Here is an 11,909-nt window from a genome sequence, read left to right on the forward strand (position 1 = left end):
CCTACTATCCTCTCCTTCCTCCATTCTCTCGCTATCTTCCCCACTCCCCAGCCAACAAATCGACCTTGCTGGGAACGAGAGGGCTATAGAGCCTGGGGAGGGCAGCGCAACACGCGCCACGGAGCAGCGGCGGCGGCGGCGGCGGCAGAGCAGTCCGCCGGGAGCAGAGGCCGCGCGCGCAGCGCAGGCAGCCATGGGCGCGCCGGTGAACGGCGCCGTCGTCTTGTTCCTCCTGCTGCTGGCTGGAACGGGGGCGGTGACCGAGGAGACGGCTCCGCAGGAACCCACATTGCCCGCCGCCGGCTCCGGCTCCGGCTCCGGCGCCGGCGCCGGCGCGGCGGTCGGGGTCAACTCCAACTCCGTGCTGGTCGCGCTGCTCGACTCGCACTACACCGAGCTTGCGGAGCTGGTGGAGAAGGCGCTGCTCCTGCAGACGCTGGAGGACGCCGTCGGGAAGCACAACGTCACCATCTTCGCGCCGCGGAACGAGGCGCTGGAGCGGGACCTGGACCCGGAGTTCAAGCGCTTCCTGCTGGAGCCGCGCAACCTCAGGTCGCTGCAGGCGCTGCTGCTCTACCACGTCCTGCCCTCGCGCCTGCCCTCCGGCTCGTGGCCCGCGGCCCCGCACCCCACGCTCTCCGGCGAGGACGTCGAGCTCGCCTCGGCCGGCGCCGGCGGCATGCGCGTCGGCCACGCCGCCGTCACGCGCCCGGACGCCGTGCTCCGGCCCGACGGCGTCATCCACGGCATCGAGCGCCTCCTGGTCCCGCGCTCCGTGCAGGAGGACTTCAACCGGCGCCGCAGCCTCGCGGCGATCTCGGCCGTGCTGCCCACGGGCGCGCCCGAGGTCGACCCCAGGACGCACCGCCTCAAGAAGCCCGCGCCGCCGGTTCCCCCCGGCGCGCCGCCCGTGCTCCCCGTCTGGGACGCCATGGCGCCCGGGCCCTCCATCGCCCCCGCGCCGGCGCCCGGCCCGGGCTCCGGGAAGCACCACTTCGACGGGCACAGCCAGGTGAAGGACTTCATCCAGACGCTGCTCCTCTACGGCGGCTACAACGAGCTGGCCGACATCCTCGTCAACCTCACCTCCCTCGCCACCGAGATGGGCCGCCTCGTCTCCGAGGGCTACGTGCTCACCGTGCTCGCCCCCAACGACGAGGCCATGGCGCGCCTCACCACGGACCAGCTCAGCGAGCCCGGGTCGCCCGAGAACATCCTCTACTACCACATGATCCCCGAGTACCAGACCGAGGAGTCCATGTACAACGCCGTGCGCCGCTTCGGCAAGGTGCGCTACGACACCCTGCGCCTGCCGCACAAGGTCGTCGCGCGGGAGGCCGACGGCTCCGTCAAGTTCGGCCAGGGCGAGGGCTCCGCCTACCTCTTCGACCCGGACATCTACACCGACGGCAGGATCTCCGTGCAGGGCATCGACGCCGTGCTCTTCGCGCCGGACGACGCCAAGGCCACGCAGACCGCCGACCCCAACAGGAAGCCTCCCGCCATCGTCACCCACAAGAAGAAGATCAAGCTCCGGCGAGGTTAGTACCTACCTACCTTCAGATCTGGACCTTTGCTCCTTTGTGTCCTACTCGTACCATTACAGATTGCTCAAAAGTATCCCACCACCGCATTGTCCTTTTTTTCAATAATAGCACCGAAATTTACATCAAAAAAAGAAGAAGATTGGGGAGGTGTGTAGATTAATTTCACAACTAATCGCTAGCATCAATCAATGCAAGTTCATCTAGTGGTCAGAATGTTGCCGGTGAGGGTTCCCATCCTAGCGTCCAGGATTTAATAATTTATTTATCAGTTGGTGTTGGTGGGTGATGAGTCCTGGGTAGTAGAATAAAGACGAACGCGTTGGCATAAAATAGAAACAGCAGTTCGGTTTCCTTATTACTGTCCTATTGACATGGCCGTATTGGATTTGGAGGAAGGCATATGGGCCTGTCGGTGCCCGTCTGGACATTTTCTACCATCACTGAACTAAAACTACTGTAGTTTCCGTAGGTTTTTTAAACGATGTGTGGCAGATGCTCAACCTCAGTATTGGCCAACGTGAGGCCATCGTGAAAACATGGAGGTGAAGTGAAGCAAGTGGTAGTTGAGCATATGCTGGTGGCTGGTTGTCTTCATGAACATCTCTTTGATGGCTGATACCGTTCCTGGGACTGCAAGCCAACACTGTCCTTTAACCCATGACCCATGAGCAACAATTTCTTCTTTTTCATAGTTTAGGTGGACGTCTCATGCCGAAGCCTTAGTCACGTCCTTGCTGTCCTTGTTTTCATAGTTTAGGTCGAGTGGTATTGGTTATGGGTAGAGGTAGGGCTAGGCCGAAATGTGTGCCTTGTAGGGGAAAATAGCAATCGTTGGTAGTATTACAAACTGCAGAAACTGATAGATGAGCAGAAACAAAAATCTGCACTGTGCTAGAGAGGGAAAACCTCAAAAGCATGCCATGCCTTGTTCGGTTTTTCCTATGCCTTACGGCAATATTGGAAGGGATTGGAAAAAAAAAATGAAGCATTTTGACTTGCTATGGATTGGAACCCACCCAATCCCTTCAAATCCATATGGATTCTGATGAAACCGAACAAGCCTAAGTTGAATTGGACAGCTCACTTCAATCCAGACCCTTAAACCTTTTGTAGGCCTTGGTTAAATTGTTGTGAAATCAGATGGCTACCCGAGGCTGGGCACTTGGGGTCCGGAATAATACCGAAACCTTCTAGGACACTGTCTGAAGGGCAGGGACCTAAAACTCATTAGGCAGGCCCAGTTGGGGCTTGTTCGGTTCTACCCCAATCCATATGGATTGAGGGAGATTGAGGGCGTTTCAATCCCTAATAAGTTAAAATCCTCTAATCCATATTAATCCTCTCCAATGCTTTCCTGATCAGGGAGATTTTTTCTCAATGGCATTCTTTGGTGCATCTCATCTTCATCATTCACTAGTGAATCAGCCTTTTCGTTTTGGTTTACATACATGTTTTTTTTATAAAAAAAAATCTGCGAGCTTTCTTTCGCCTAAAATATTTACACGGCATCGGGTGCCGTCCTGCTGATTTGACAGGCAATCTGTGGCGGCATAATCTAGCGTTTATTCTTGTTACTTTCTACCCAAGCATTCCTTGCCTCTGTTCGGCGCCATGTCGGTGTCATGATTTATCTTAATTGTGCAGTTAGTCTTACGCTTTTGTTCCCCAACGAAACACGCTGCAGGCAAGCTGCTGGAAGCGACGTGCCAAGTGGCTGGGCTCTTCGGTCAGCGGTCGCGATTCGCAAGCTGCCAGTAGACGGAGAAGGGGCTGTGATACCGAAAGACGAACGAACTGAACTGGTGGGCTGGGGCTGCCCTGGAGAGGCAGAGGGAGCCGTCCACATTATTACTTGGTTTCTTTCTTTTTTTTGTTTATTATTGAGAATAATGATGAATCAGGTCAGGTGGGTGGGGGATGTGGCTGTAAACTCGGTGGGCTGTCGGTGTGTCCAGGGGGAAAAAAAGAGAGAAAAGGCAGCGAAAGAAATTGTCCATACATGAAGAAGCCCAGGGTCGTCGTCTGTGTATAGGAAGGGATTAAAAAAGATGTTTTGTTTTCTTCTGTCTTTCTTTGCTTTGCTTGTGTTCCCGTTTTGACAATGAGAAATATCGGGTAAACACACAACCTTCCCTATTATACATTTCCCTTCATTTTATTATACATATATACTCTCTCTCTCTCTCTCTCTCTTTCTTTGTCAAGAATGCAACAGTCCGGGCAGTGGGGATTGAGGAATCTTCAGGAGGATCTAGTTTTTTTTTATATCATAAATACAATCAGGTGAATTCCTACTTTAGATTTATTGGAGGAGAATGATAAACTCTACATATAAACCAGAGATGCTCCAACTCAGAAGCTGCTGGTGCTAGTATAGTATTGATGAAGCAGGAGACAGCTAATCCCTGATGGCTTTGCATGACTGTAGTATACTAGTGGCGAACAACTATAACTCAAAAGGAACGCCATGTTTGCTGCGAGTTTAATTTAGATGTGACTTCTATAGTATCATGTTCGCTGTGAGTTTAATTTAGATGTGATTTCTATAGTATTTTGTCTTTATGAATTACAATGATAGCTGAACAGGCTGGAAAGCTTTTGACAGTGAGAATAGGCTATCCCTAAACAACAGGCAGAAATAATAGCAGATGGTATGGTTATAGATGGCCAAACGGGCCGGCCCGGCACGGCCCGCCAGGCCCGGCTACCGAATCGTGCCGTGCCAGATGGGCCGGCGTGTCGCTGCCGCGGGCCAGGCACGGCCCGTCAGCCTGCTAGTCGTGCCGGGCCGGCCCGGTGGCAATATGGCTCATCTGATTATATTGCATAATTTAGCAAAAAAAATGTGCAGTTTTGGGGTTTTGAACTCACAACCTAGTGCATAAGAGGTTTAAACGCATCCATCTAACCAGTGCAAATATAGTTTTATTATGTTATATGTTGAATTCTTATACTTAATATATGTAAACTATTATTTTTAAAATAAAAAATGTAACCGTGTCGTGCCCGTGCCAGCACTACGGGTCGAGATAGTGGCCCAGGCACGGCACTATAGCCGTGCCGTGTCAGGCACTGACACTATACTAACCGGACCGGATCGTGCCTGGACTGTGCTTTTTCGTGTCGTGCCTGGGCCGGCCCATCGTGTTAGTGCCAAATGGCCATCTATAGGTACGGTTAACCTTGCTGTAAACCCAACCCGAGTTATTGCCGAAGACTGTAGCTGTAGCGTCGGAGTCGGGCGACGCACGCTAACGGTAGCATCCGGGTTTGACGGAGGGACCACAGGTTTGTACGGCCTGGGAAGTCTCAGGAACGGCTAACCCGGCAACATGACCACCGCAGAATTCCGTCAGGACCATGCAACGTTTGTCGCCGCCAACTCCGGCAGTGCCGTGACCGTGCCATGCCGCGAGAGCGATAAATTCTCAGGCGGCTTGTTGGGCTCGGTGGCCGGAGAGCATGGCAGAATTCCGTTAGAGCTCGGTGGCCGGCGGACAGCCAGGTTTCAGGTCACCGACGTGCACGTGCACGGCATATAGCAGTAGCAGCAGCAGGCAGATATGGCACATGTGCTCCAGTGCACGCGACATGAAACAGAACCGTTTGGAACCAAGCAGCCAAACCGCTGCAGGGCCGCCTGTATGGCTATGGACTATGGCACATGTACACGTCTCCTGGCCCGCCTCAACTCGCATCTCATCAGCTCTCTATGCTACGGTGGTCTCTACAGCAACTGCACTGACATGCACTCAATTCAATCATCTACACCTACACGCAGGCAGCAGGGGAGCAGAGACAGAGAGGTCTAGGCCATCCTGAGCGCCTCCCTGAACCCGATACTGAAGCTGTTCTGCAGGTCGGCCTTCTTCGGGAGCACCCCCACCGTCGGCTTCTGCATCATCGCCACGAACTCGTTGTAGTCTATGCGCCCGTCCTGCAGCAGCAGGTCCAGAACAATTCAGACGCAGAGAAGAGAAGAGAAGAGAAGAAGGAACGAGGAGGAGGGGGGGCTGACGTACGTTGTCCTGGTCCACTTCCCCGATCAAGTCCTCCAGCTGGACGTCGCCCAGGCCGAACTCCTCGCACGCCACCTGCAGCTCGTCGGCGGTGATGTAGCCGCTGCCGTCCTTGTCGAAGTACTGGAACGCCGCGAACAGGTGGTCCTCCCGCTCCACCTTGTTCAGGTGCAGCGTGGCCGCGATGAACTCGCCGTAGTCGATCGTGCCGTTGTTGTCCACGTCCGCCTGCGCACCACGAACGAACGCAGCAACAGCAAGTTTTCCTTCAGCACTCGCAGTCACAGTGCCAGTGACAAGGACGGGAACAAGGTGCGGTGCGCTTACGGCTTGCATGAGCGCGTAGATCTCCGACTCCTGCAGGTTGGCGCCCACCTTCTCCAGCCCAACCTTGAGCTCCTCGAACGTGATCTGCCCGCTGTTGTCCGCGTCGATCATCTTGAACATCTCCCTCAGCCCGGCGATCTCGTCCTCCGACAGGTTCTCGGCGATCACCTGCAAAACAGAAACATGTATGTATATCAGGACAGATTGACAGGAAGCTGCTGCTGCTGCCTTCAACCATCTGCATGGATCTGTCTGTCCTGTCCAGACAAAAGCGACTTACCCTAAGAGCCATCTTCTTCAGCTTATTCATAGCCGAGAACTGCTTCATGCGAGACAGAACGGCCGAGTCCAGCGGCCTGTCAGGAGCCACTCCACCGACCTGAACCCACGGATGCCCTGAAAGACGGTACAGGACAGACAGAGACAGCACGCTTCAGCAAATACAGCAGCTACCGCCTACGGAGACTAATGGTTATGGCAAGCAAGTCAGGAGCTAGCTAGCTCACGTAGAACTTCGTGAGCGGTCAGTCTCTTCCTCGGGTCCCTGACAAGCATCCTCCTCACGAGATCCTTGGCGCCGTCGGAGATGCTGGGCCACGGCTCCGACTCGAAGTCCAGCCTCCCGTGCAGAACCTCCTCGAATATGCCCTGCTCGTTCTCTGCTCGACGACAAACAGGCGCGGTGAGAAGGAGATTGGCCAAGAAATCTGGCGTAATTAATGCTGTATCAGTTTCATCGGACTAGTGGAAAGTGCGTAGTGTTGCATTGCAGCACCTGCCCAGAATGGCGGCACTCCGCACAGCAGGATGTAGATGATTACGCCAGCGCTCCAGACGTCCGCCTCTGGCCCGTATCTCTTCTTCAGTACCTCCGGCGCCACGTAGTAAGGGCTGCCCACGACGTCGGTGAAGATTTGGCCTGAGGTAAGATTCAAGCGATTAAAGACATACCAATGCCGCCGCGACGAGTATTCTGAATTCTAATTCTAGCTGTGGTGAAAAATGGTCTCTAAATTGAGTAGCTGCAGATTTGGAATGATGAAAGGTTATGTGAAACTCTCACCAGGGCGAAAGAAGATGGAGAGTCCGAAGTCAATGGTCTTGAGAGCGGCCTCCTCCGAGTGGTCAGCGAAGAGGAAGTTCTCGGGCTTGAGGTCCCGGTGCATGACGCCCATGGAGTGGCAGGCCTCCACGACGCCGACGATGACGCGGGCGAGCTCGGCGGCCTTCCTCTCGGTGTAGTGGCCCCTCCGCACGATCCGGTCGAACAGCTCGCCGCCGCCGCAGAGCTCCATGACGAGGTGCACGGCCACGGCGTCCTCGTACGCGCCGCGGATGGCGACCACGCTGGGGTGGCCCGCCAGGTGGTGCATTATCTGGATCTCCCGCCGCACGTCCTCCACGTCGTCGTCGGTGGCCAGCTTGCGCTTCAGGATGGACTTGCACGCCAGCTCCTTCCCCGTGCCGCGCTCCACGCACAGGTGCGTCGTGCCGAACTGCCCCTGCCCGAGCCGCCGCCCCAGGCTGTACTTGTCCTTGAGGTTCTCCGTCTTCCGCCTCAGCACCGAGCCCACCAGCAGCCCGGCGCTCGACACGCGCTTCACCTGCGGACGCGGCCTGGGGCTGGGGCTGGGGCTGGCGTTGGCGGCGGCGGCGCCAGGCTTGGCGGCCATGGGCGCCGGCTCCGAGTGAGAGGCGGCGATCTTGACGGGCTCAGGGGCCTCGCTCTGCACGGCGGGCGCCGGCTCCGAGTGGTAGGCGCCGATCTTGACGGGCTCAGGGGCCTCGCTCAGCACGGCGATGTGGTGGTGCACGTCGGACGCCGGCTTCGGCAGCGCCGACTGCGACCGGCCCGGGCTGGCGCCGCCGGGGCCATTGGCGGCGGCGGCGGGCAGCGCGTCGCTGTCCTGCGGCGTCTTCCACAGCGCCGTGGACACGGACTGGAAGAAGCCGTTCATGGTGATGCTGGGGCCGACGCACGTGTTCCCCATCGCGGCGGCCGGGGACGAACACGAGGGCACGGAATCTCTACCGGATCCAAGAGCACGTACAGCCCCTCAGCTCCTCGAGCTCCGCCTCGGATCAGATCCCATGCCACTCTCGCCGCTTCGGTGTTCTTGATGATGAGCCCCACCAGGCTTTTGGACCTCGTCGCCCTGCCGGCGCGGCAGGTGGAGGAAGGAGCAGTCCAAGGCGACCACCCACAAGCCACCCCACAGATGCTAGAAACCAAATTGCTCAAGGCAAAGTGAGGGGTAGGAGGACCAGCTCTACAGAGGACTGAGGATTAGAGAGGCAAGTGGGGGCAGCAGCTCGACCATGATGACCATGATAGGCAGCTGGTAGCTCGAAGAAGAACAAGTGATGACGACGAGAGCATCCAGAGGGGAAGACAAAAGGGCAGCAGGAGCTGATGGTGTGGAAACGCGTGATCATCCCTCGCAGTCTCGCACTACGTGAGGGGGAGTGTGGACGCGACGGGCGGAGAAGCGAACAAAAAAGAGATCCATCCAGGAGGAGGCGGGGACGGGTACGCGCAGTTGGGGGGCAATGATTGGGTGGCTGGCTACTCGTGGGTGCCTAGCTGTTGAGTTTGACATGGCGCGGCGAGGAAAGAGCCGGAGCAGGAGCCGGGAGGAAGAGGGCGCGAAGTGGGGGGCGGCGAGGGGGCACGACGCCCGTGAATTGTTTTGTCCTGTTGCCCCGGTTCTTCCTTGATCGCGCGCGTGGGTGGCCGACCGACCGGGTCGCGCCGCTCCGCTCTGTGCAGAGTCCAAAGCGCGTCGCCGTCCCACCGGGCCTGGTAGCCAGCTTCTCTCCCTGCCGCGGCAGGTGTCGGCTAACATCCAAGCTTCAGCTGCGCCGGAAATATTCCAAATTAGGTCAATAGATGTCCAATAAGTACGAGGCCCGAGAGCCCGGCACGAAGCCCACTTTTTGGGCCCGATTATATGCGGGCCCGGGCCGGTCCGGCACGAATAAGCGGACCGGGCTCGGACAGGAAATTAGACACGGTGGGCTAGCCCGGCACGGCCCGTTTAGCTCTAAGCCCGCTTTTTTACACTAAAACGTGCTTTTTGGCCCGCATAGCCCGCTTTTCGGTCCGTTTTCTCGTGCTAAACGGGCCGACCCGACCCGTTTAGGCCCGTTACGGGCTGGACTCGGACAAGAAATTGAGCCTGCGTGCTTAGCCGGCCCGGCCCGGTTTTTTAATCGTGTCTGGCGGGCCGGGCTTCACCGGGCCCGGGCCGGGCGGCCCGTTTGGACATCTAATTTAGGTGCACGTCCGATTGCATAGGTGCCGAGCGGTAGCTTTCAGGAAGAAGAAGAACCAGTCAACCACACGTGAACGGAAAATACTCTGCTGCGAGGAGGACAACACAGCACCCGGCTTGACCACCCAACAGCTCATCATGAAAGACGAGTGAACAATCAATGCGTACGAAGGATTAGTTCGGATTCTACGCTGCACGTAGGGCTGGACAAAATACTCGTGGCTCGTCGGCTCGCTCGGTTCGTGACCAGCTCGGCTCGGCTCGGATCGGCTCGTTTAAATTTTTTCACGAGCTGAGCTGGCATCCTAGCTCGGTTCGTTAACGAGCCAGCTCGGTTTGTTAAAGAGCCAGCTCGCGAGCTAAACGAGCTATCACATTTCAGCAAAACAAAACTATATACATATCATGTACGTAATAATTGATGGATATGTTATATGTATGTGTGGTGTCTATAACCTATAAGTTAAACTAATGATTGATGAATTATGTCTATGTATGAATATGGTCTATGCGAATATAAGTGTGGGTTAAACTGCTAAACATGTGTGTGAATAGTGAATTGATGAGTGATAAGTGGTGTTAATTTGGTGTTATATTGATGCGGACTGTGAAACTATGAGTATAATTACTATTTTCTGTTGTTAAATTAGTTTAAAATTAACTAGAAATTGATTATTATACACATATTATTTTTTCTACTCTGGCTCGCGAGCTAAACGAGCCAGCTCGAGCTCGTAAACGAGCCGAGCCGAGCTGACTTTGTGGCTCGCTACCTTAACGAGCCGAGCCGAGCCAGCTCATTAGCTTAACGAGCCAGCTCGAGCTCGAACGAGCCGAGCCGAGCTGGCTCGATATCCAGCCCTAGCTGCACGTCTGACCTCGCTGGATGTAATGTACTGAACAAAAAAAAACGCATTTGAAATACTCCTAGTTCTGAACTTGTATTCACAAATACATTGCTTGCTCATAAGTCAAGTAGCAACACACGGCTTATTTCTATTATACGAATTTATCGTCTATTCTATCGATCCGATACAGTATAAACGCATTTACTTCTATATTTATTAATAAAATATATTATAGACACTACATTATATAATAGAGTCTCTCTTATTTTTTAAACCGTTTTGATGTCTCTCCACTATACATGTCCTTATACGACATGTAGGCCGACTCAGCCCCGTGGACGGAGGACGGGTTTACAAGGGCATTGTTTGTTTGTTTTTTTTCAGCTTCTGACCACCAAAAGATGTTGCGTACTGACAAACGCCTCAGCTTTTTAGTCGCTTCTATAAGAATTGTTTTGTTAAAACCCGTTTAAATCAACATGAACACAGAATTGGTCGAGTCGTCACAATAGTATGAATCCACCGCTTTCTAGATCCTTAACCATTTGGACCACTTCATCTTCCTTCACATGTAATCACCATGATACTCAGATTCTTCCTACAACTATATTCTCTTCACATCCAAATTCTAAAAAAAGCTGGTCGAAAAAAAGCTAATCAAATAGGACCAAGGTTTGCTACCAAGATGAGGGCTCACCCTTTTCTCTTCTTTGGTGTCCTGTCGACCATGCTGTCTGAGCTATTCTGCATTTCTGCTGTCCAAACGATGAAGAACCAAACATTGTCGCTGGCGCAGGTGCTGCCTGAGCTCTGACTTGTGTCATCTGCCATGCTGTCTTCATTCATCTGGTCATTTCTTCAGGCGGAAGCCATGCCAAAGGCTGTGTTGGTATTAGTCATTCCGAATGCATGCAGGCTGTGGAGACGAGTCGTCCATGACTCCATGCTAGTATTTGCTGAGAAAACTGATGATCGAGATGAGGTGCTGCTAGCTGTCTTATCCTCAGCACACAACAGTTGTGTGTCATCTGTTTCAGCTGATGTTAACCCTCACAAGCCAACCGGAGCAGTGGAGCACTAGAAAGGAAAAAAAAAACTAAATACTGTAAAAATGCCTTCTGCTCTTTTCTATTTGAATCAGTTTTTTTATCAGTTGTTTCAGCATTTATCTTGATGATGGAATAGATAGAGACCTCCAGATCATCATCCAACCATGGTGAGTCTTTGAAAACATAACGGTAAGAGAAGGTTTCAGCATTTTTGAATCAGTTTTTTTTATCAGTTGTTTCAGTATTTATCCATGATTTAAGGAGCAGAAACGGAGTTCCCCAAAAGGGTAGGCCTATCAGAAAAAACAGGTAGCTTTTGGCGATCCGTCTTCTATTCTAGTATTTAGCTTGTCTTTCTTTCTTCAACACAGAACCATTCAAGTTTGTATCAAGGGGTCCACCATTTGCACCATCCAAATCTTGAAATTTCAGGGAACTAGATTGGTCATACATATTGCTCGACCCAGCATCTTGCAGAACAGGTTTCTTTGGCATAGAGTTACTACTAGCATTCAGAGTAACATACTGATGCTGTTTTGGAGATGGAGGAGCTATTATATTAAGCTGCTCAAGTATCTTCACAGTCATCATGTTTGATTGTGCTAGTATGGGTGGAATACTATCGTTGGAGTCCCCCATTTTTTTGGGATTCTAGGGGTCGCAAAGATTGACTAGTCCCAACCGGTAGCCTTTTTGAGCTTGGAGACTGAATGGATGTGCCGTCTTTTAGAGCCTGTTACCACCCCAACATGGGCTACGGTCTAAGACATTTTTTGTGCTACCATGTATGTATGAGTGGAACAGAGGTTCAGAGGTTTTTCTAACCTGCGTGAGAAATGAGAAG

General features: G+C 53.6%; 2 protein-coding genes across 2 annotated transcripts; one reads left to right on the forward strand and one right to left on the reverse strand.

Annotated features, from left to right (window-relative positions):
* Positions 1–29: 29 nt before the first annotated feature.
* Positions 30–3,682, forward strand: LOC100304417 (uncharacterized). Its single transcript, NM_001165852.1, has 2 exons — positions 30–1,541; positions 3,232–3,682. Exons 1-2 carry the CDS (start codon positions 194–196, stop codon positions 3,303–3,305), a joined length of 1,422 nt encoding a protein of 473 aa, NP_001159324.1. The 5' UTR covers positions 30–193; the 3' UTR covers positions 3,306–3,682.
* A 1,473-nt stretch (positions 3,683–5,155) lies between these two features.
* LOC541988 (calcium-dependent protein kinase 10) lies at positions 5,156–8,235 on the reverse strand. Its single transcript, NM_001111639.2, has 7 exons — positions 6,957–8,235; positions 6,669–6,812; positions 6,400–6,552; positions 6,174–6,289; positions 5,894–6,061; positions 5,570–5,794; positions 5,156–5,484 (listed from the first exon to the last, which is right to left on the reverse strand). Exons 1-7 carry the CDS (start codon positions 7,882–7,884, stop codon positions 5,356–5,358), a joined length of 1,863 nt encoding a protein of 620 aa, NP_001105109.2. The 5' UTR covers positions 7,885–8,235; the 3' UTR covers positions 5,156–5,355.
* Positions 8,236–11,909: the final 3,674 nt, after the last annotated feature.

The sequence above is a fragment of the Zea mays genome, chromosome 5 (assembly GCF_902167145.1).
Source record: "Zea mays cultivar B73 chromosome 5, Zm-B73-REFERENCE-NAM-5.0, whole genome shotgun sequence".
Taxonomy (NCBI): Eukaryota; Viridiplantae; Streptophyta; class Magnoliopsida; order Poales; family Poaceae; genus Zea; species Zea mays.